Below are 25,376 nucleotides of genomic sequence, written 5' to 3' on the forward strand. Positions count from 1 at the left end.
CACACAAACACACACACACACACGCGCACACACACACAAACTGTTTTGTAACGTCGTGTCCGTTGTGTGATGTGTATGAAACGGGTACCTGTGGGGGCAGCAAATGTCTCCGTGCCCTCTGACCTGGAAGTGGATCTCTGCAAAAACATCACCCTCGAAGCCCAGAGGATAACAACAAATCGGAACAAATCTTCCCGTTCGGAAGCCTGTCTGGTGCATTCCTGTCACACTGGCTGATTACCCGTTTCCTGTTTCCTTCTGCTGTGATCTCTGCTTCTGTGAGACGTTTTTGTGATGACTGCCCCTGCCTGTCTGGAGGCTAACAGCGATGGGTTTCAGTGTGTAATATCACACAGACCGATGCAGCACGCACACAGCGCCCGTATGAAGCCTCGAAACGTTCCGTGTGACCCAGCCAGGAATGCGGTGAACACCAAGTCACAACTCTGTTCCTGCTAATTGCGACAAGTAATCAACAAACATGAACATAAACTTGAGTTTAAATAATTGCTTCCTCTGTTTTTCAGTGTTTTGCTGCGATTAAATATTTAGGGCACCCCCCACCCTTTCTCCTTCTCCTCCTTCTCTTCTTCACAGCCCCTTGGTGTCGATGGAGCCAATATGCAATTATGGCTCCTGTTATTTGTCCGTTCAGCCGAATGCGATACACGCTCCCTGTCAATTAGCAATGCATGCTGGGATGAAAATCAGAGCTTGTGCAGGGCGATCGCGATCATTCGTGCATTTTTAACGGACGCCTTTTTTTTTTGTTTAGTAAAAGGCCGATGTGGCCCTGCGTATGACGGCCCGGGGCGGGGGGTGGGGGTGGGGGAGAGGAAGTCCAGCTTTAGTCGTTGTCGTTTTTGTCGCTGGCCGACCCCTCTGTTTGTCGTTTCTTTTTCTCTGTCTCACCTGTTCTCTGCGCCCAGCATGGGGAACAGCCGACCTTTGTGACCCGAAAAGTGAACACCAAACACGTGCACACCACAGATCACTCCCTGCTGTCTGTTTCCAACACAGAGAGCTTCCCGAAAATATTTACAGGCCGGCCCTACACCGTGCTAATCCCATCGTTTTGACCTGTTCTGTTAGACCAAAGATTAAATGGTAAAACAGCAACATATTTAGGAAGTCGGTAGTTCGAGTCTTGGATATGACTGTATTTTAAACATTAGGGAACAGTCTCATTGCATACAAGCTGTAGGGAAGCATTGCTTATTTTTGTGTCTCCCGCCCCACCCCCACCCCCACCACCACCACCACCTCCCGCCCCAAATCAGGAAAGTCAGCTGAATGCCATGCATAATTAAGTTCGGAAGACAAACTCTCAATCCGTCTGAGTTAAGATTAGAGTGAGGTGGAAGAGACTTCTGTGCTGTTATATACACCCCATTACATTATAAATTATTTACAGCGTCTTGAGATTGGAGTTGGATGGGCTGGGGTGCTGGTGGGGGTGCTGGTGGGGGTGGGGGGTGAGATACCTGCTTTGTACCCTTGAGCTTGATGCTTGACCTTAAATGGTTCAGTTAATATTTATATCTACTGATGTATAATACATGAAAATATAAACAGACCTGGGTATTGGAGTCTGTGTCAGTTAATAGGGTATCCTATAAGATCCTTAAAAATAGGCTAATCATGATTTTCAAATGTACAATAAAGAGGGATTTGTCCAAGTATAAATGCCAGCAGTGAGTAAACATGTTTGCCTCTAGTTTAGGTATTTTTATTATTATTATTACTTTTGAAATTATTTACACTATGGACTGCAGCGTCATTGATGGTCACATGATGCTGTCACAGTTTAGTCATCCCCATTTGTCCTAACTGATCTGGTTCTCAGGAGATGCAAGAGTGACCCCTAGTGGTGCACAGGTAAAATACAGGCCAGCATTCTACCGTCTTTTCAATGTTTTAACATCGTCCAAAGACTTTACTGATTCTGAAAAGGCACCAGGTACACCTGCGTCATCCCAACACTGTTTCTTTTTAGGATGTGGGCAACTGTAGACAGGCCCACTCTGCCAATGCCTGGAAGCATGATACTGTCCTCATCAATGCAACTTTGGATCTCTCACAGTAGTCAAATTGCATTATTTTCCTGGACCATGTCTGTGAACAGCTCTCGTCGACCACCACGTGGTCATCCTTCAATTCTGCTAAAGGAATAAATACACAATTGACCACATATAAGCTAGTTTTAATTTTCAACAAGACGCATGAAACATTGGTACTGTGGTCCTCTTGTAGCTACTCTGCCTCCCAGTAAACGCTGTAGTGTTGTGTTGCTATGTTACAGAGCAGACCAATCTATTCTCATTTCTAAATGTTGACATGATTGAGGCTGAGCTTCAGCTGAACTGTCTGCCCAGCTTCCCTTAGCATCAGACCGCGGTTGACCTCGAAGGCCAACCAGAGTCGCTTGGATCTCCTCTGAGATATTTGCCCTCCTTGTTCTTCCTCATCCTCCTCCTCCTTCTGATCCTACTCTTTCTGCCACTCGTAACGTCAGCCATTGTCCTCCCACACAGGTGTTCACCTCACGTCTTTTTATTCGTGCTAAAGCACCAGTCGCTAATTGAATAAACAAAGCAGATAGTGTTTGACCTGTGAAAAGTGAAGTTTATTATTTTTAATAAGCTGCATTTTTTCCATGTGAACACAAGAGAGATTTACTTCATGAGAACTACACCTAAAGAGGAGACTTGTGTGAAGTTTTAAATGTGACTGGAGTCTGTGTGAAAACAAGTGAAACTATTTGCTTATAGTTTTGAGGATATTATTTTTATTTTTGCACATGAACTTAAAGTTTATGCTCATTTGGGGGTCATAACACCAATTTTAGTGTGTAAACAATTGATAAAAACCGTAATCATGAAGATTGAAACTTTTTAGGAATTAGTAATTGAATACTGCATATAAAAAGTGTTTTTTAATGAGCGAGAAATATAAGGTTTGGAAAGTAAAATCCCAGAACGCATTGCGCGCTGCACAACATCTGAAATTGAGCTGAACTTGGCGGATTATTGTAACGATGTCTTCAGTCCCAGTCTCCAAGCAATTAAGACTGGGTAAACATGTTTTTAATATAGTGAGCAGGCAATTTCGAAACGGAGACAAAACCTACATAAATGGCATAAAGATGAAAAAGTGTTGCCGTATCTTTTGGAATGCAAATGGCACATCCAACTTTTCCAGTAAGCCTGTATTCAATCAGTGCTCATCCTTAACAGTTCTCCATTAAGTACAAGCATTATTTTCTCATTTTTTCTTATTTACCACACTATTTCGATGACTTAATTTTTTTTGCTATTATTTAAAAAAAAATATGAATAGGGATTTCTGGCCTGGGCCTTTCTCTGTGGAGTTTGTTCTCCCCGTGTCCGCGTGGGTACCCTCCGGGTACTTCGATTTCCTTCCACAGCCCGAAGACATGCAGGTTAGGCTAACTGGAGACTCTAAATTTGCCCATAGGTATGAGTGTGTGAGTGAATGGTCTGTGTGCCCTGCGATAGATTGGCGGCCTGTCCAGGGTGTATTCCTGCCTCTCGCCCAATGCACGCTGGGATAGGCTCCAGCACCCCCCCGCAACCCTGCCCAGGATAAGCGGGTGTAGATAATGGACGGATTAATAGAGACTGAGAATAACAGATCAGCAAACAGCCACACAATAAATCAAAATAACTTCATCGTAGAAGCAAATAGATATATACATTTAATTAAGATGCGCAGTATAGCTGAAATAAACTTGAAAAATTTCGGTTGAAACTAGGACGTAACCGCTGTACTATATTTAGAACGAAGTTATATGCAAATGCGGCTCTGCTGTCCGCCTGGAGCTTTTTGGCGGTATCATTTTTTATTTTTTTTAAACAAGTCTGGTCTGGAGTTTCCCTGTGCTTGCCTGAGGCTGCCCTCTGCACACAGCCTCTGGGGCCGTCACCAGGGGGTAAGATAAGCACCGGGGCAGCGCTCTTAGGGGCATTTTTCCCGTGGGGGTAAGTCCCGTGTCTGTGGGGTGCCCCGGGCGTGCGGGAGAAGGCGCTGAATAAGAGCGTATCTGCCAGACGGCGAGGAAGGATCGCTGTCCGTCCATCCACGCTGTTTTTCTTTCAAACCTTCGCCGCCAAAAACAAAGCTCAGTTGATTACAAGCCGTAAATTAACATTATGTCACCGTTTGAAATTAACTGACTTAAAGAATGATGAGAGGGGTTGGGAGGGGCGTAATTAAATGTACAATGTAATTTTTTCCTTTGTTGCTAAGATTTATTTAATTATCTGATGTTTAATTGTATCCCACCTAAGTCCTCTACAGTGTATCAGTCATCGTAGCTTAGCACTCTCCCCTGAGGCTTCGAAAGTGCCCCGAATCTCACCCCCCCCCCCCCCCCAACCGGACTCCCGCAACACCCACCCAGCCCCTCCAGGTTTATTAAAGAGTCACTTAGACGTTACATTTCATTTCGGGTAGGGTTGGGGGGGCGGCAGGGGGGGTGCGCGGATGCTTTACCTCAGGAGTCACAGCCCGAAAATTCCGTCTCGCTTCTACGTGGCCACGCCCCTTTCCTCTCACCACGCCCCTTTGCCCTTTGCTCACCTTCGTGGGGTTGGGCTCATTCCATTCCAGAGGAGAGAAAAAAAATGGCGGGAGGAAAAAAAAAAAAAACATTTTACATAAACGTACAGAACTTACTAAAGACTTCAGGCGTAGAAGAGAGTGGGTCTTTTTTTTTCTTAAATGAGTTTCTCGAGCATGCGTGTAGGATTCTTATATCATCTGGGCACTGATGATCACCACTGAGAAACACTGCCTTAAAACATACAAATGAAACCGGAACAGTGCATTCCTCTCCGCTCTCAGGTTTGCATTCAGGCAAAGTGACGGGAAACGAAGGAAATGGGGGGGGGGGGGGGGCGGGCGGAGACCGGTTCATCTGTTAGCCGTTGGGGGTTGTTGGGGGGGGGGGCGAGACGTGACGAGACATGCCACTTAAAACACGGGACCAGAATTTCGACCAGGTTTGCGTTTAGGGTTCACGCCTGAATGTTGAGTCGGCAAAGTCGTTTTAAGGGATTTTACAAGAACTTTCAAGCTTTTTAATAAAATAATAATGACACAATTAGTTGTGAGTGTATGTTTTGAACAAAAGGTGCACACACACACACACACATATCATTTTTGCTTCCTGCTGTGTGTATGTGTATGAAAGATAAGCGTTACTGGAGGTTTCCTTATTTCGTATGTTTCCACCCATTTATTTTAGTTACTCGCAGCGTGTATACAAGAAGACCACGTAATGTGTGTCTGAAAAACTCATCTAGGGACAAGCATCGGAAATTAGCATATGCTATAAATGCTGTGATACATTGCATTGGATATTTGTTTGACAGTAATCTATGTTTAAATGTGTCTGTCCCTATCAAATAAACATTAAAATAAAAAATAAAAAAACTAAATGTAGCGAGGCTGAAAGTGTGCATGTGTGTGTGCCAGAGAGAGGACGTGTGCGTGAACGTGTAGCACTGCCCGCCTGAAACCAGTGTGCCTGAATCCAGCGTACCTGAATCCAATGTACCTGAATCCAGTGTACCTGAATCCAGTGTGCCTGAAACCAGTGTGCCTGAAACCAGCGTACCTGAATCCAGTGTACCTGAATCCAGTGTACCTGAAACCAGCGTACCTGAACGCACGCGGGCTGGCGTTCAAACCGGTTTCTCGCTCTGAGACTGAACCTCGACGCTGGCCGGTCCTTTCAATAATATTTACTTTGCAGGACGCTCTTTCGCCGCTCGCCTCGCACGCGAGCGTAAATCACTCGGCTGGAGGACGGTCGGCGTCGCACCTGGCTGGGGGTCGGCATTTGGGAGCGCGCCGCTCCTGAGCAGCTACTTCGGCTTCCACTCGGGCTGCAGGGAACAAAAGCACGATGCGAAGAATGTGCAGAAAAGAGTGATAAGTGTTGAGTGTTAAACGGGAGGGGGATTTTTTTCCTAAGGCCACATTCCTACGCGACGCAGCATTGCTGTACTTGTTTACGTAAGCCTGCAGTACAGTGCAGTCATATCCGCCGCTGCCCCCCCCCCGTAACAAGCTAAGCAATGCGCCGAGGCCTGAGGTGGGATTTTCGAACCCGGGCCTCTCGCTCGCGAAAAAGATTCCGTGAGTAAACGTGTTGCCAGTCAGCTAGAGGCTACATCGCCCCTTAGCCGAGGGCAATGCCCTTATTTTTCAGTCTGAGGGATGCGTAGCCGGAGCGTGCTGCCATGGCGATGTGTTACAACTCGCTCTAACGCACCTGAGTGTCTGATTCTGATTAGGCAAATGTGATTTCAGTGCTAGTTTTGTACTTGGCAGAATTGTTTGTTTGTTTGCTGAACAGGTTACTCTACGGGGTTGGAGTCCTGATCTGTGTGGTCACTTCTGGCACTACGATCTTTACTTCACTCTAGCGTGTTTCTTTTGCACCTCTCTGCACCTTGAACTAATGCACTTGTCGTACGTCGCTCTGGATAAGAGCGTCTGCTAAATGCCTGTAATGTAATGTAATGTAATGAGTGTGCTTCGCTAGTGAGCTCGCCTAGCTACACCCGCTACGTCAGCGTAAATAGGTCAAAGGTCACCACCACTACTTGCTTCAAACGTTATGCCAAAAAATTGCATGCCGTGTTCTAAGATGTAACTCCTATAATAATGCCATCTGGAAGAAGGAATTTGGAAAGCAAAATCACTTTATTTGACAGATTTTAGGACGTGACGTGAGAAACAGAACCAGATTTTTTTGCACAACAAACATGTTTTACACATCAATTTTGACAACCAAATAAATCAAAGCGTTTCGTTTTCTGTTTTGTTCACAATCATGAGTGAATTTTTGGGAATGCCATGAATTATAGGTAGAGGTACATTGTAATTTTATTCAGGCTGTAGCGTATTTTGCATAAAGTATGAAATAAACCTTTGTTCAGCACCAACCCATAAGAAGGAAGATTTATCATTTAAAATTTTAGAAACATTTTTTTACTATTAAAAGCATGCTAGAATTGAATCTTTTATATTCACTGTTTAAAAAAAAAAAAAAAAAAATACAAACATTCCCCAAATTCCTTCACTTCAGTCCATTCTGCAACCATAAGAAAGTATAATGACACATAATCAACCTCCTTAGCCAATTCCTGAAAGAGAATGCATGAACTTAGTGTATCGATGCGCCTATTCGCTGTCAGTTAAGCAAGCCTGTTTTTCACCGTTTTTTACTTTACCATTTTGATACGCAGTCACATTTCATCCAAAAAAATAAAAAAATAAAAAATATATATTAAGAGAATAAGCAGTTGTGATGCAAGAGTACGACAAAGTAGAAAAATTCTTTGTTATTAAATGCAATGAACTATACATTTCCACAAATTATACTATTTTACTGAGTTCTTGTTCTCACAGTAGGCCTTGTGTGTTCAAAAGTAATATGACTACACACTGTACACAATATAACCATTTTTTTTTAAAAATCCAGATTGTGTGAATCTTTTTAGTTTGTTTTCACTTTAGAAACGAGAAATATTAATTTACACACGTCAAAATTCAATATAAAAATTTCCAAGCCTTGTTACAAATTAATTCATACAAAATGGCAGCACATTCAAATGGGTACCCAGAGTACAGTGTTAGTCCAGCAGAGTATAACCATGAGTTGTGAAAATGAGGGGTTTTGGCCCTGGGTCTATCATTAGAACAAGAATGTAATCGTTGTCTGTGAGTCAACTGCATACCCCTGGACATAGTATTAATACTGTTATCTGAGTAGCTGTCTTTGGGTAAGGTGTTCTATCCAGGGTACAGCATTGCTACAATTCAGTTATTATATTGGAGCAAAGCTTTTTTTCCCATGATGCAACAGCATAGCTGCTGCTTTTCAGCAAAGGGTTCATACAGTGTAATAGCTGACTTTGAGTAGGGTTCCTCTTATAATACCTTATTAATACTCCAGTGTAGTACTTGCCTTTGCGAAGCATACAGTGTGCGTTCTTAGTACAGTGTAACAATTGACTTGTTTTTTTGAGTAGTGTTAATACACCAGCATAAAAGCTGAATTTGAGTAGGGTTTTACCTATAATACAGCATTAATATATTAGCCTCTGAGTAGAATTTTTCCTAGAGTACAGTGTTAATACAGTGTAACAATTGACTTTGAGTAGGTGGGATTTTACCCAGAGTTCAGTGTTAACACAAACTAATGGTTGACTTTGAGTCAGATTTTACCCAGAGTACAGTGTTACTACAGTGTTGACTTTGAGTAGTGTTTTTACTCATAGTACAGTGTTAAAACGGTGTAGCGGTTGACTCTGAGTAGTGTTTTTACCCAGAGTTCACTGTTAAAACAGTGTATTGGTTGACTCTGAGTAGGCGGGTTTTTTGCCCATTCAGCACTATTAGCAGCCACAGTCAGTGAACGGCCTCACTTTGGAGCGCAGAGCTCCGCCAGCGTTTTGAACTTGGGTTCGAGCGCGTCCAAGAACTCCAGGCCGTCCTCGTCCGCCTGGTCGCTGCAGCACCCCACCGACCCGGCGGGGGAACCCTGGCCCTCGTACTCGTACTCCCGCGGCTGGTCGTCCGCGTACCGGCCCTCGTCCTCCGTGGCGAAGAACACCAGCTTCTGGGAAGACAGGAGCGGCAAAACCTCAAAAAATAGGCACCGGCAGGGAAACTACTGCGCAGGCATGACACTGGACAGCTAAAACATGAGACGCATAACCCATACATTTATAAATAAAACATAAATAAATAAATAAAAATGAAAATTTCCATGGGTTTTGTGCCTCATGTACTGCAGTCTTATTATATGCCGTAATATATTTTGGGCCCTTCAAACAGTGCTTTATAAATTTCACGTTTCGTGCAAATAATTCTATTGATTAAAAAAAGTGGAATTTGTCAAAGAACAAAGTGGTTGGCACTTATCCAAGACTTAAAAAACAGAATATCCAGCGAGTTTTAACGAGTCTAGACCGGTGCGCCTGCCTTACCTTTTCTAGATACGCCTCATTTGTCCTCCACGTGTCCAAAGAGGAAAACTCCGCGTATTTTTGAAGGGTCCCCTCGCCGTAATTCGACCGCATGGTCCCGCTGAAGTGTCCCGAGTTGAACCTGCCCAAACTGTAGTGGGCCGAGCCGTAGTGCCCCGACCCGTAGTGTCCCAACCCGTAGTGTCCCGAGCCGCGGCGGCCCGAGCCGAAAAGGTTGCGGGCGTCCGCCGCGGACACCTCGTTGCCGGCGGCGGCGGCGGCGGAGGCCTGGAACATGCCGTCCTGCACGCTCTCCTGGAACACGTGGTTCGCGTGGTTCAGCTTGCCGCCCATGCTGCTGGAGCTCAGGGTGGCCAGCCGGTCCATGTGGCCCAGCTTCACCGACCCGTCCAGCGCCGACGATGGGAGGATGAGGATCCCCGAGTTCTGTGGGGGGGGGGGACGCGCCACAGGGCGATTAAAAAAAAATGTAATAAAAAACCTGAAAACATTACATTTGTCCATCTAATATAGTTAGCATATAGCATGTCCTAAATACAGTTAGCATATAGCATGTCCTGCACTTAGCATGTCCTAAATACAGTTAGCATATAGCATGTCCTGCACTTAGCATGTCCTAAATACAGTTAGCATACGGCATGTCCTGCACTTAGCATGTCCTAAATACAGTTAGCATATAGCGTGTCCTACAGTTGGTTGCTTCAGTAAAATATCAAGTTGCTTCACATCACTGTTACACCCAGGCAGTGTGGAGAGGGTTATGGGTAGCGTCAGCATTAGCATAATTGTGCCTGAATGTGAATGCGGGGGATGTTTAGCGTTGGAGTTAGCGTTAGCGTAATTTGCCTGAATGTGAATGCGGGGGAGGGTTAGCCTTAGGGTTAGCATTAGCATAATTATGCCTGAATGTGAATGCGGGGGATAGCTAGCGTTAGCATAATTGTGCCTGAATGTGAATGCGGGGGATTGTTAGCATTAGCATAGCATAGCAGCGGCCCTCACCACCTCCTCTCCTGGCGCCTCGGTGTTGGACTTCAGCAGCATGCCTGTGCTCACGTCGTCGATGTAAATTTTCTCCTTCTGCGTCGTGCAAACGGACACGCAGCAGATGCCTTTGGAGTAAAAGGAAAAGGAGAGAGAGAGAGAGAGGAAGAAAAAAAACAGGACGAAATTATTTCCAGTCAAAACCGCTGCTCTGTGAAGCAAGGCAAGGTGAGCCTTAGCAAGGTTTAGTAATGCACTGGCAGCATTCTTTCAGAGTGCTGTGTGGTTAATATTGTTTACAGTTGAGTGATTGACACGATCAGATCATTAGATTTTAGCCCATTTCCTCCTAATGGTTAGTTGACATGAACCTCAGACGTTTTGTAGCAAGTGCTTATCTGACACTAATATTGACATTTCTCCCCTGAGAGAATTCATCAGCTGGCAGAACGCCAACAACAAAGTGACAGTTGAGGTGACAGCTAGGCTTCTGGCATTAGCCATGTTGACTAAGTAAGCATTAATGTTAAATTAATGCAAACAAAGGCAACCGTAGCCACACAAACACGCTTTTACTTGAGTGCCAAGGGTATGGCATGTTTTCCTGTCAACACCACCGCCACCGTATATCCTACAACCTGGCCAGCGACAGCTCGGCCATCCCATTCACGCCGTCTGCTACGCGGAAGCACGAGGCTTTGTTGCCACGACGCCGCGGGAAGGAGCGGAAAAGGACGGGAAGGTGCGGAGGAGGTGTGGGCCAGCGGAGGAAGAGGGAGGTGGGGGGGGGCAGCAGGAGGAGAAGGGGGGAGAGGGAGGAGGCATGCAGGGGAGGCAGAGGGGAGAGGGGAGGGGAGGGGGCATAGGAGGAGAGGGAGAGGGGGGGAGAGGAGGGAGGGAGAGGGGGGGGCAGCAGGAGGAGGAGAGGAGAGGGGGGGCACAGTAGGAGGAGAGAGGAGAAGGGGGGACAGCAGGAGGAGATGGGGAGAAGGGGGGGAGCAGGAGGAGACGGGGAGAAGGGGGGGAGCAGGAGGAGAGAGGGAGAAGGGGGGGAGGAGGTGTTGGGGGGGCATTCAGCTGGAGGTGGAAGGGAGGGGTGGTAGTAGGCACTTACAGAGCAGCAGAAGTAAGGCCAGTGCCAGCAGCATGGCCAGGACGGCCCACACGCCCAGGGCCACGGAGCTCTTCTGGGCGGGGCACTCCCCTCTGCGGCACTCGCAGATCCTCACCGCCACCGTCTGCACCACCCCGAAACTCTGCAGGTCCTCCACCAGCACCGGGACGTGGTACAGCCCCGTCGGGAGGTCCTGGGCCGGCTGGAGCCTGGCTGAGGTCGCTGGGGAAAGGGGTCAGGGGTCAGGAGAGAGCACGGAGGAGTTTATCAGTGTTGGGTCAACTCCGACTCTGAGAACTACAGGGACACCATGCACGCAGTACAATGTCCGGTGTTAATTCAGCTCTTAACGGAGTACGTGTGAGTCCAGCTTGGACCGTACGTACTCTCTAGGAGCTGTTTTAATACTGAACATTTTACTGTGTACGGGTATTCATGGGTTAAGAGTTGATTTTCCTCTTAACATTTTTTCTGCATGGGAGAATGTGTTAAATTGTAGGATTTCCAAAGCTGACAGAAAGTGAAAGGTAAAAAAAACACTAATCCACTTTAAGTGAGGAGCCTTAGGCAAAAGAAAGTCAAAAAAATAAAAAAAGCACTCAAAGACTTCCATGATCTGGACACAAATGTAATCTTGAAATTCCTTCATTTGAAAAAATTAGAGAAGTTTTGGAAAGGTTAAGTTAACCAACACTGATCATTCTGCCGATAAATAATGTATGTAAAAGCACATTTTTTCAGTCCTTACAGGATTAAGATTACAGGATTAACTAAATCCAACCACTACACTCTCTTCTGAATCACAGGCAACGATTTGCAGGAGTTCTGCATTGCTTTTTTAATGAGAGTGATTATAGATTACAAAGGGTTTTTTGCAACAACAAAAAAATGAAGACAAAAGGGTATAAAGGTAGCTTATTCCTTTTTGTATAGCATAACCTCCAGGGGTTCAATTAAAAAGGAATCCACGCCCCCCTCTTTTGCAACAAAATACCCTCAAATGGAGCTACCTACGATGTTCCCCACACCCCACCCTCAAACCGCCAACAGGAAAGTCCGGAACCTGTCACATCTGTGAGCTTCCATTTCCCATCGTGCCCTGCGCCAAGCTGAAAGGTGAAGGGGTCGGAGAAGGGGTGATCGTCTTTGTCCTCCGCCTCCAGCAGAACCGAGCGCACTCCTTCGTTTTCGCACAGGGTCATTTCTTTCGCCGGGATGGTCGGCGTGTTGTCGTTGACGTCTTCGATTAGCATCAGGACGGTCCCTGTGCCTGTCTTCGAGCCTTTTTAGGAAATACATTTTTTTTTTCAAAGATAAATAATAATAATAATAATAATAAATCCCAAAGGAAAAGTGACATCGTCATTTTAAATTTCACAAACGATCTAACGTCAGACGGCAGGGGGGCCACCCGTGTGTTTCGACAGAACTCGACAGGGTCCATTCCACAGTCCACAATTAACCATACTGTCAGATGTTTCAGATTTAGTGCTTAACAAGCCACTTAATTAAGCGCCCAAAAGTGTGTGTGTACGCACGTGCGTGGGCGTGTGCATGTGTGTGTGAGTGTGGGCGTGTGAGTGTGGGCGTGTGCGTGCGTGAGTGCGCGTGCGTGTATTTATGCTTTATTCATAACACATTTCATGTTTACAAAGTGCTCTGAGGACCCCCACCCCCTCCGCAAACATATTGTGCAAAAACAGGATTGAGCCCCACACCCTACCTGCTGCTACAGGCATGCCCCAAATAACGGCCCACACCCCAGCTTAAGGCAGCCAGCTCACTTCACAGCACAGCGGCATCCCAGAAGAGGGTAGGGTAAAATTACGGTGAAAGGTAAGGGTGTGTGTCCGTGTGCACACACATGCACTGTGATTTGATTCTGTCGCTTCTTTTTAATGCGTGTTACACGGGAGAGATGACAGACGGAAGGTGTTTGTGTGACCTCTGCCTCCATACATGGTGTACGCAGGGCCTGATTTCTTACATCCATGCCTCCCGCCACTTCGTGTACATGTGCTGTGTGTTGTCATGCTGTGATTCTTGGCAATTAATCACACTTTTGGGATTTATGAAGTATTACTACTACTACTACTACTGCTGCTACTACTACTACTACTGCTACTACTATTAATACTACTACTACTACTACTGCTGCTACTATTAATACTACTACTGCTACTACTACTACTACTACTACTACTACTACTATTAATACTACTGCTACTACTACTACTACTGCTGCTACTATTAATACTACTGCTACTACTACTGCTGCTGCTGCTACTAGTAATACTGCTACTACTACTGCTGCTACTAGTAAAACAACTGCTACTGTGCCTATCACCAATGCTACCACTAGCAATACTGCGACTAGTACTACAACCACTATTAGCACCGCTACTACTTCTACTGTCGCCTAAGAGATTTCTGTGAAACTTACTCGCGTCGACGGCGTGCACTGTGATGTTGTACAGATTCTTTATAACGAACGGAGACTCCCTGTCCAAAGCCATCCTGGTGTTGAGGCGTCCCGTAGCTTCATCGACATCGATCCAGGAGGCGATGTCCGACATCTTGTAGTACCTGACCGGAGGAAACGGAACGCGGGGCAGATCAAAGGCTTTTGCAGATTTTCACCACGGCTGTAACTGTCACCCGTCAAAATCAAAAACAGGCGTTCACAAAGGAAGTAGCTTAGAAATTCATCGCTGTCACCTTGTATGCTATATACTGTAGAGTACCCTCCAAAAGTATGGGGGCAGCAGAGCGAAATTTATTCGTTTTGCTATTTACTCATGGCATTTGGATTTCAGATCAAAAGACTACTTTATCCAAGCTATTTCAGCTGTAGTGGTTACCATTTTATAGAATAGTCGTTTTGTTGTAGTCCGCATTTTCAGCTGTGCAAAGGACTGTCAACAGAAAACTACAGCACTCTCAGAAAGTGAGGTCAAATATTTGGTTGCACAGCTGCGACTGCATCAAAACTACGACCCATTGGCATCGCCAATCATTTGGTATCTTTGTAAACGAAAAGAAGGTTGTATATGCAATTCCAGGGCAAAAGAATCCAGGGTAATAGAATGCAGGGCGAAAGAATGACACAATGAGAAACTAAAGGATACCCACAGACTGACCGAAGCAACCTTGTGGTTTATTCTAAGTGCAACGTTTTGACCCGAGTGCTTCATCAGAGCCTGAAATGTTGCACTCCACAAGGGCGCATTTGCTGGTGTACGGATGTCCTTTACCTTCTCACCTTCTTTGGAAACTACACCACATGGCCAAAAGTATGTGGACACCTGACATCCAACATCTCATCCAAAATTATGGGCGTTAATATGAAGTTGGTCCATTGTTTTGCCGCTGTTATAACCTCCACTCTTCTGGGAAGGCTATATACTAGATTTTGGACCATTGCTGCAGGGATTTGTTTCAATTCAGCCAGAAGAACATTCATCCCATTTTTTGATCCCAAAGGTGTTGGTTGGGGTTGAGGCCAGGGACCTGTGCAGGCCAGTCAAGTTCTTACGCACCATTGTCAACAAAAACCATTTCTGTATGGACCTCGCTGAGTGCCCGAGGGGCACTGTCAATGCTGGAGCAGGGAAGGGCCTTCCCCAAACCGTTGGGGAAGCACAGAGTCGTCTAGAATGTGATTGTATGCCCTAGCATAAGATATGCCTCCACTGGACTAGCCCAAAGCACGGAAAACAGCCCCAGACCGAGGGGTGTCCAGATGCTTTTAGTCGTACGGTCTCCCGGCCATCACTGAAGCCACTTTCAGTTCATCTTTCAGCAACACGCATAGACTTCCAGCACTCCCTTACTACACCTAAAGAGAGTTGCTGCTTTGAAACTGGGTTGTATTCATTCATACATTGTCTATTAAAAAAAAAAAAAAAAAACTTTCTATGCTTTGATTGAAACATATACATCAGCTTTTCCACCTGTGGAAATCTTCTTCTTTGGCTTTACCTGTTTACCTGTTCATGGAAAAGGGCAAAATGGCTGTGCAAATACACGAAATGACACCAAAAAAAAAAACGCTGACATACTTAATGCCGTCGCTGCTTTTCGTTTCCGGGTCGGTGGCCTTGTAGGTCCCGATGAGCGTTCCGTTCGGCACGTCCTCCTTCACCCGGAGGGACAGGATCGGGGCGGAGAATTCCGGGCCTTCGTCCACGTTTATCACCGCTATGTCCACCGGGATGGAAGCCCACGTGGATTTGGTGCCGACGAGCTTGGCTTCGTTCTCGGCCTCCACCTCCAGCCTGATGTTCGGAGTCGCCTCGTAATCCAAAGGCTGAACGGGTGACAGTTAGAGAAGAAGAAGAAGAATTAGCTATTACTCTCATACTAGAAATGATTTCAGGACAGAGATGTAGGAAATCGCATTTAAATCATTCCACTCTGTCCTCGTTTTTTGCTGCCTGCACCACAATCAAAAGTTTGACGGTGAGTAAGAGAATGAAATAAGCAGTGCTTCAGGTCGCTATTAATAGCGCCCCTCCTGCTTTATCGCTTCCCTGCAGAGATAGCAAGGCCAGGAGCTCCATGGTAAAAATTCCACATTCAGTTACACGTAGTGCATGTAGATGCTTGGTACAGCTATTGGAATGACCTCCAAATTATTTTCAGCAATGAGTGTGAATGATTTCAATTGGTCGGACAATGGAGACTGGAAAATGAAGAAAAAACAGATAGCTTCATGAAAAAAGAAAATAGCTTGGTGATGTCAGTGTATTTTGTAATCAATTACATGCTTAAAAAAAAAATGGTAAATAAAAAAAAGACAATGCTGGTACATTACTGAAGTGCTGAGGGGTTTTCAGTCACCTTAACAACGTAGAGAAGTCCCTCGTTGGTTATCGGGTCTGTTTCAATCCTGAAATTCCCGTTCTCGTTCCCCTTTTTGATCACGTACACCGCCTTCCAGTTTGGGGTCTTCTCCAGGTCCTTATCATCCACCGGGATCCTGAGGAGCAGGACGTCCGCTTTGTTCTCTTCGATCTTTCCAGTGTGCTGCATGAAAAAAAAAAAAAACCACACACATAAAAGGTGAAGACCTGCCGCTTGCGTTGGGGTGCGCAACCACACCCGATTGCCAAACGTCATAAAACCACCGCGGGCAAAAAAAAAAAACGCCAGATCTTAAAAATAAATAAGTGCATGGTAAGTGGAGTGCATTTATATAGCGCTTTACCATTGATGCCTCTCATTCACCCATTCACACACACTCACACACCAGCGGTGAAAGGCTGCCATGCAAGGTACCAATCAACTTGTTGGGAGCATTTAGGGGATAGATGTCTTGCTCAGGGACACTTTGACACGCCCAGGGCGGGGGATCGACCCAGCAACCCTCCGACTGCCAGACAACCGCTCTTACCTCCGGAGCTATGTCGCCCTATAGTGCAAAGATCCTCTTATGTTTGCTTTTGAGAACAATAAAGCACACAGATGTGGGATGTTGATTACACGTTTGAGCCATCCATCGTTCACCGCGACAAGTTATGCCGGATGTGAGCATCCCGGACAGCAGGGGACAAAGCCTGTTTTGTTCATTAGCCGTCAGCCACGCCGGTTGCACAAGGCGCATACAGGATCCCCTGGCCGTCCTGTGGCATTCCACAGGTGAGAGGATCTACAGGTTACCGCCACGAAACCTAGGTTCCATTCACCTGTCTTTATGTTCGGCAACACGAGGTCAGATAGAAAGAATTCTTATGACTGGTCTGCAACAGCGATTCGCCAAAAAACGAGTCTCGGGTAAATTCATGCCCCAAGCGAAATGCACCGCTTATTTCACTCGGGTAAAATCGAAAAACCTGAACAACTAGGCTCCCTAAAACCCCTGCAGCTATCTATTCCTGTCCTGTACTCAGTCCGAATATGAAAGTCTTGACAACTGAACTCCAACTGTGTTCCGTATGGAGACCCACAGGAGCATGTTGACGAATCTTGTTCTTTTTGTGCTATCACTGGACTTCACACAAGCGGATGAAACTGGTAAGAACTGGTTGTGCGTGGTGCACGGTGAAGAATCTCGAGGCTCTGAACTCAGTTTGCTGTTCTGGCCCCTCAGCTGCCCAAATGCTGCAGGGGCAACCGAGCGTTCTTATGTACCAACAACTGAGGTGTAAGCAAAATATACTGTTTCCCCCATTACCACAGCCTCTGATAATAGGGGTTTCTATCATTTCTAAGTGTTCTTATTACTATAAATTAAAGAATTAAAGAGTGGTACGTGTATTACTGTACAGTGAAATGGCTTAAAAACAATATTAATGGTAATAATCATCATGATCGTGTGAAGGCTATACAAACAACTACTTAATTCCTTGAGTGTTCTCAAGTTGACAAGTTACATCAAGTTACATCAAATACTATGTAGTACTGAAACGCCACATTCGGACAAGTGGTTTACCACATTCAGGCCAATGTAGAGGCCAGGACTCCAATGTCTAGAAGAAGAAGAAGATTACAACGTACCTTTTTCTCTCTGAAAGTAGGCGGGTTGTCGTTAATGTCAATCAACAAGACGGTGACCGTCCCTTCTGTGGAAAGTCCATCGGGTGCACCGTCCATGTCTTGTAATTTCACATTAATGAAATGCTTGTCTTGCACCTGCAACACAATAAACAGACAGTGTCCATATATATATATATATTCACTCAACTAATCGATAGTTTAGTCAAAATGCTCGCAGTCAACCGAGATTCTTATAGGTTGATTGAGAGTTTGAGAGGGGGGGGGGGGGTCCCAAAGTGTGGTATGCGTACCACCAGGAAAAAAAAAATACTGGATTTTACAATGTTAAACACATACCTTTCCATTCCTGAATTTCTGTGTGCCGATCAACCATATCAGCCATATGAGCTGGTCATTATGAGTCTGATATTCATTCAAATTCACTGAGTTTCGTAACGTCATCTCCAAACAAATAACTATGGCTTGGTGTTTGTCACGGAAGTCACAGGGTGTCACTGATTCTGTCATTTTTGCCATTTTTTGGAAGTTCCACAAGCTCCTCATTTTTTTTACCATTCCAACTACCACGCCCCCCTCCCCCCGACACCCCCCTTTTTCAGTGCTTTGGTATCTGCAATCCCACCCAAATTTGGAATGTTCAATTCATGGACTGTGTACAAGCACACTCATATACACACCTGCTGCTCGGGAGAGACAACTCCTCCCAAAACATGTGGTGTCAGCCTTCTGCTTCTTTCTTTCCATGATGGATTGCAAGCAATTAAATGCAACCGGATTATCAATGCATTTTGTACACGTATTTGTACCTAGCGACAACTGCCTACTGGTTTTTTTTGTTTTTTTTTTACATGAAGCACGTTGCAGTGCTGTTGCAGTTTGGATGTTATTTGAATAATTTCCCACTGCCGCACATGAGATACATTAATTCATTTTATTAACGTTTTTTTTTTAAACACTGATTTCTGCTGCATTTTTTCAGTTTTCCATGATTTTCGACAACTTTGCCATGACCTCTCCGTGACTTTAGCCAATGTTTTCTGTGACAAACACCCAGCCTTACTCATAACCAGTGGATTTGCCAAGACCACTTATAATATGTGACCCTGGGCTTGTTTTTTCTCCAAGTTGTGGCCTTTTGGGCCTTGGCTTTTCCTCCCACATTTATGGTTACTATTTTTCAAGGACAATTTAGCTATTTCACCCAGTCCACAATCACTCTACTGCCCCCCCCCCCACCCCCACCAGTTTGCAATATTGCTCTTCCCCAACCTTCCCCATTTCACAATATACACTGAGAAAGACAACAAAAAAAACAATGTTTTAAAAATCCCTATTAATCACCTATCAGGTAAAAACTTTCTTTGGTCAAAGCAATATTTACACACACATACAAGGGTAGAATGATATATACATATGAAATATAATACCCTAACCCTAACCCTAACCATACATACAAGGGTAGAATGATATATACATATGAAATAATACCTAACCCTAACCCTAACCCTAACCCTAACCATAACCATCAACAAGGGTAGAATGATATATACATATGAAATAATACCCTAACCCTAACCCTAACCATACATACAAGGGTAGAATGATATATACATATGAATAATACCTAACCTACCCTAACCATAACCATACCATACAGTGGATGAGAATGATATATACATATGAAATAATACCTGCCCTAACCTAACCACATAATACAAGGTAGAATGTATTTTTACATATGAAATTACCCTACCCACCCACCATAACCCTAACCATACATACAAGGGTAGAATGATATATACATATGAAATAATACCTAACCCTAACCCTAACCATACATACAAGGGTAGAATGATATATACATATGAAATAATACCCTAACCCTAACCCTAACCCTAACCATAACCATACATACAAGGGTAGAATGATATATACATATGAAATAATACCCTAACCCTAACCCTAACCATACATACAAGGGTAGAATGATATATACATATGAAATAATACCCTAACCCTAACCCTAACCATAACCATACATACAAGGGTAGAATGATATATACATATGAAATATAATACCCTTACCTCCCTGTCAAGAGTAGCTGTTTTTGTATAAATTACCCCAGTTTCAGGGTTGATGCGAAACAGCTGCGTCCCGTTGAGGAGGGAGTACCGGATCTTTGTGTGAAGTGTATCTGGCTCATCGGTATCAGTTGCATTTATTTTCCCAATTTCCGTTCCTGCAGCGGAAAACATACAAGAGTAACCAAACTGAATTTTTAGGAATTCAGGAAAGGAATACGTCTCAAAATGTTCCAGTGTCACAAACAGTGGGTAATAATGTTTGCTTATCTGCAGTGAAACGGGAGCTAAAACACCGTAGAAAAACGTAACAACCAGGATGTTATATTCTTGGGTTTTACTAAAAAAAACAAAAAAAAAAAAAAAAACAAACACAAATGTCAGAGAAAGTCAAAACACTCGTCTGTGTCTACGCTGAATAACACAGTTAATTGATGCGTCTACGCTGAACAACACAGTTAATTGATGCGTCTACGCTGAACAACACAGTTAATTGATGCGTCTACGCTGAACAACACAGTTAATTGATGCTACGGTTGCGTCAGGGGGTCAGAGTTACATATGAATACCTGAGATTCCGCCTCGTCGGGGGAGAGCACGCAGAGAAACGTGCGGCTGTGACCACAAAGCGAGTCTACCTGTTGTGTTCCGCTCACCTGCGCTGGAATGCTCCAGCACGGACACGACGAGGGAGCCGACGAATTGCGGAGCGTTGTCGTTCACGTCGTTCACGTTGACCGTGATCGGGAGCGGGAGGTCAGTCTCCAGCTGCGTCCTTTTGTCGAACACCCTCGCTATAAACTAGCAAAACGAAGAGAAAAGAAAAAAACAAAAACAGAAACAAAACGAGGTGAACCATGCCCTAAGCAAATCAGGTCACCGCTAAATGTAATCGACAAAAAAATCACCCTTTTTTTATTATTATTATTATTATTATTATTATTATTATTATTATTCACCCAAATTTGGGTTGGGCCAATCCGAGCCTGTAGCCCCCATTCATTCTCGGCTGCACGCCAGTTCGGCGTTCATCACGGCACCCATTTCGGTTCGGCAATTTTTGCGGTTCGACCGGCAGAACCACCGCGATTCGCCCTGTGACGTGCCGCTCAGTCCGCCACCGATTTAAAAAAAAAAAAAAAAAAGTTTGGCGGTTTGGCACTCACTATGAACTGTTTGTAATCCTCCCGGTTCACGGAATGGTGCACTTTCAGCATCCCTGTGTTGGGGTCGACCGAGAACAGGCCGACGGGCGGCTCCGTGGCGCCCGGGCCTTCGATCCGGTAGAAGACCGTGTAGTTCGCCGAGCTGTCCGACCCAACCTGAAAAAGAAAAATTAAACTGAATTTAAAAAAATAAATCATGAAACCAAACTGAGGAAAACACACGAGGACTTCAGATTAACAACCTTCATGTCAGAATCGGACAGGTTACATAACAGGAAGTAATAATAATTATTATTATTATTATAAAAGTGTTTTACATTACGGATATAAGGGTGACCACCGCCTACCAGTAGCCATATTGTGCTAATACTTTATGATGGCTAGCATACAGTGGAGTAATTTATCACTGGCATTCGGTGGCGATGTATCATCATTGTAAATTGCAAATGTATTTTCAAACAGATGAGAGCACTCCAGGCACTATATTTAGAACTAATGCTTGCCTAACACAAATGCCACATTCAACAGACTGGGTTGAGCTAATCAGAGAATTCACCAGCCTTTGCCAAGTGTAGATAAGATGATTACTTGTTCCGGTTATTATATGAACGTAGCCCCACGTCTGGGAGCGTGAAAACTTACAATTTCGACTTCCTTTGGAAAAGGAGGCGGGTCGTTTTCTTTTATGTTGAAGGGCAAGGGACTCCAGCGTCTCTTTGTGCGCCTCAGGACTTTGAGCTTTGAAAGGGAAATGGAGAACGACTCAAGTTCAGCCTTAAAAAGCGCAAGGATCAAGATGAAGCAGGGCAGTACAGCTGAATGAAGGTTCTAAGGCAGGGGTGCGTAGTCTTATCCCAAAAATGGCCCATTTTGGGGGCGGTTTTTTTTTGTTTTTTTTTGTTTCATTCTAGTCCGGCACTTTGATCCCTGATTCAACTAATTAACTAATTGTGGTCTTCAATTAAGACCTTGATGAGTAGAATCAGGCGTCTTAGTGCTGGGCTAAAACAAAAACCTGCACCCTGCGTCAGCCAATTTTCGGACAAGAATGGACACCCCTGCCCTAAGGCATCACTGCAGGAAACGAAGGCGTTTTAAGGCCCAGAGGCATTTTAAGGTCCGGCTCAGCTGGTGGAGGCCATTTTACCTCTTCGCCTCTGTGAGAAAGGACTTCATCCGCTTTCGTTCTCTTACTCCGGTCCCTTCTCAAAGCCGAGGATCCCGCCAGGGCCAACCCCGCCACGAAGCCTGGATCTTTTTAAAAATTCCAAAAAACAAACGACACTTTTTTTTTTTTTTTTACAACTTCTTCGCCACCGCTTGCGGCATGGACTCCCGACGTCGACGCTGTCATTAGAGAAATCACATACGCCTCACGTCTCGCTGTATGGCTCAGCAATTCTACAATTTAGCATTCTGTCAGCAGCTAAAAAAAAAAAAAAAGAAGCGGTAAAAAAGCAGATCGAGGTTATCAGGTCTCGAGGCATACCTGGCAGCCAGGTAAAGGGGAGGAGGAGAACCCAGCGCCGCATCACACCTGAGTGAGCGCGGAAGAGCTGCCTACACACGCCCTTATCCCTTATCTCGGGACATTGCCACGACAATGGGAGAGTTACTACGCGGTAGTGCCCCAACAGGTACTGTTAGCAGATGGCAGTAATTCTGACTGATTGCCACATTAACTGGGAGCTACGGTGTGTAGCAGAGGTTAGGAAACCCAGGCTTGTGAACCACTGGGTTTGTAGGTTTGGTCCCATCAGGGGGTCTGGTTCTAAACGGGGTTTGTTAATCCTGGTTTTTGTGGAAAATGATGTGTGCGACCAGCCTTTGAGCTTCAGTGGCCAGACACACACACACACCTGGGTCATATCATCTATTAAAATTCCTAGCTTAGGATGGCAGTAAAAATGCCTGCAGATCGCTGATAAATTTAAGAGAAACGTCTGCTTTTACAAATGTTCAGAACAGAATTCTTTCATATGGCCGTACAGTTTGGTTTGAAAATTCTCACGAAACCGTGGGAGTGTTTTGAAATCTTACCTGGCAACACGAAGGGCAACAGACACAGACCAGGTCACATACCAGAAACCCCTCCCCCCCCCCACCCCCCTAAACAAACAAAAATTACATAGCAAACTCCCACTTCGAGTAGAACTGGTCTGTAAAAACTGGCTTGGTCACTCCCGCAGTTTAATGGTCAGACTTGTTATCAACCTGGTCTTGCGCCCCTTTGCATTGACTCACGTCTGACCACAGTGACGCACGTCGGCGAGACCGGATAGATTTCTGTGGCGACAAACGGGGGTCCGTGGGGCTGAGTAACTAATTAGGTAAAGCTGTTCGGCGTTCCTGTACCTTTGGAGAGGGCCTTCCCGGCCCCAGACAGCTCGGGCGTTTCTGCCTGTATGGAATGTTGGATACAAGACCCTGCAGATCCGCAGACCACCTGAACGGAAAGGAAAGATGTGCGTTTACCTGTTGAGCGAAACAACATCCTTTCTTGTCTTTGTTGTCAACCGCCCGGAACGGCTGATTCATGTTTATCCTTTTTTTTTTTTTCATGACCGGCAGGCCTAATTATGCGTATGATTTGTTTAAGAACAACAACGAATAATGCGGTTGTCTCTGTCATGGAAGCCAGCTTGGGCCTCCAGTGCACTCCTGACAGTTTCTTCAAGGTTTCGGGATGTAGGCTATCGCTGAATAAAATAAATGCTTGGCGGTACATGTGTTCATGCTAATAAAAAATATGTGAATAAACTTCATTGCATCAGTTAATTTCTGATTTAAAATCAAATTGATGTAGGAATGATAGTGATTCAGTTCAGTACTGGAATTCAGATTTTTTTATAACATTTTTGTTTTCAAACAAGGGCCACACATTAAAAAGAAAAAGAAAAAAAACCTTTCAAGGAAACATAAATTGGCACAGATATATTCCAAGATTGTTTTTTTTTTTTCCTACTGTGCTTTATATGAAAAAAGCAGGCTAATTTCCCACAGATGTGCAACACAGACCACACAACAACGGGAAGCTCTATAAAACCCCAATTAATTAAGAGCTCAGGAACAAAATAAAACTATTTGACACAATAGTTGGAACTCAGTCATCATGTGTCCTTAACCTTGACTAACAATTAAAACCAATTTTTAATTTGTTTATTTATGTCTGTTCTTCACAAACACAGTTTTGCACGTTCGGCAGTCACTAGCACTGCCTCGATAAACTGAGTTCATGAAACAGCCTAAATATGTAACAGTTGCATTTGCTTGTTAGTCAAAGTTAAGGAGAATTGTTGAATGAATAAATGCGATTGGTAGCCTACTCCTTGATCGGCAATAATGTGTTTTAAACTGTCATACGGTCTTGAAGAGAACAAGCAAGGAAAATCAAATTGCAGTATTGGTAGGCTACTTTCAAGGCTATAGAACAATTGCTTATAAAATAATGACAACTTCAAACCAAGTTTTCTCAAAATATCGCCACTCCTGGAAATGTTCTTTGAGCTAATAATTAACAAGCAACAAATACAAAAACAAAACTGGATGGATAACGCTTAACGGCAAAGCCCGCAGGCTCGGTAGAAGTCTGCACCCAGGGTAAACTAATTTCACAATAGTAACGGTTTTATATTTGTATTTGTTAAGGTAGGCCACATTAAATGTTACATTTAATTCTGCTATTTCAGGCATTATTCTAGTAAGTTAAGTGCATGCCTGTTTCGCTATTAACTAACCTCAAGAATATTGACTAGTTACTTCAATACTTTTAATTGGACTTTATCGTTGCATAGATATCGCCAAACTAGTCAGTTTTTTTTACGTGCAAAATTGAAATGTTCATGAAGCATTTAAATGAATTGTATATTACTTACCATACAAAGGACACAGCTGAAGTAAAATAAGCCTCGAGCCATGTTTCGGCGCTTGGGGCGACAATAGGGAACCGAGTTAATCCTTGGCTATCCGGCGGAACCAGCGGTCGTTAACCTATATTAGATGACAGGACCATACTGGGCGCGGTAGAAGGGAGGCGGCTGTATTAAATGCGCGTCCCGTTCCAAGGTGTGTCGGTTATATTGTTCGTTTTAGGGTTAAGGCACAAAATCCACGAAGCGACACCGTGTGTTCAGGCTACCTGAGAGGATTGGGACATAACAAATTTGTTCTCAGTTGTACCCTGTTTCGACTCCGCCCCCCTATCGCGTTTCGTGTGTGTGCGTGTGTGTGTGAAAACATTGTGAAACGGGCTGTCGAAAAGCGATAGAAACACGCCACTTAAGGTGTACTGCAGCTTTTTTTCTACACACGAAAGCCCATTCGTCCCTACCGATGGGTTAAAGTCTACTGAAGATTATGGGTATATGCTACATATGTAGAGCTTCTTTGTATGTTGGTTGGTTTTTGCTGCATGTAATATTGAAGTATAGGCTGAAGTATATACTCACTAGCCTAATTCTGTAATTTCTCTTATAGTAATGACATATTGCATCCATATATATATTT

General features: G+C 44.5%; 1 protein-coding gene across 6 annotated transcripts; it reads right to left on the reverse strand.

Annotated features, from left to right (window-relative positions):
* Window positions 1–6,716: 6,716 nt before the first annotated feature.
* Window positions 6,717–25,040, reverse strand: dsc2l (desmocollin 2 like). 6 transcript variants are annotated; one of them, XR_010329722.1, is made up of 17 exons: window positions 24,746–25,039; window positions 23,226–23,316; window positions 22,018–22,124; window positions 21,513–21,608; window positions 20,871–21,026; window positions 20,361–20,505; window positions 19,708–19,862; window positions 17,623–17,757; window positions 15,967–16,152; window positions 15,186–15,433; window positions 13,568–13,710; window positions 12,188–12,406; window positions 11,125–11,346; window positions 10,029–10,138; window positions 9,027–9,452; window positions 8,280–8,656; window positions 6,717–8,233 (listed from the first exon to the last, which is right to left on the reverse strand). XR_010329722.1 is itself a non-coding variant. In XM_064333817.1 (16 exons), exons 1-16 carry the CDS (start codon window positions 24,785–24,787, stop codon window positions 8,459–8,461), a joined length of 2,676 nt encoding a protein of 891 aa, XP_064189887.1. In that variant the 5' UTR covers window positions 24,788–25,040; the 3' UTR covers window positions 6,717–8,458. The 6 variants fall into 6 exon arrangements, 4 of the variants coding, with proteins under 4 accessions (XP_064189887.1, XP_064189888.1, XP_064189885.1 ...); XR_010329721.1 differs by having other exon boundaries at window positions 6,717–7,064; window positions 7,097–8,656; XM_064333817.1 differs by having other exon boundaries at window positions 6,717–8,653; window positions 24,746–25,040.
* Window positions 25,041–25,376: the final 336 nt, after the last annotated feature.

The sequence above is a fragment of the Anguilla rostrata genome, chromosome 4 (assembly GCF_018555375.3).
Source record: "Anguilla rostrata isolate EN2019 chromosome 4, ASM1855537v3, whole genome shotgun sequence".
In the NCBI taxonomy this organism is placed as follows: domain Eukaryota; kingdom Metazoa; phylum Chordata; class Actinopteri; order Anguilliformes; family Anguillidae; genus Anguilla; species Anguilla rostrata.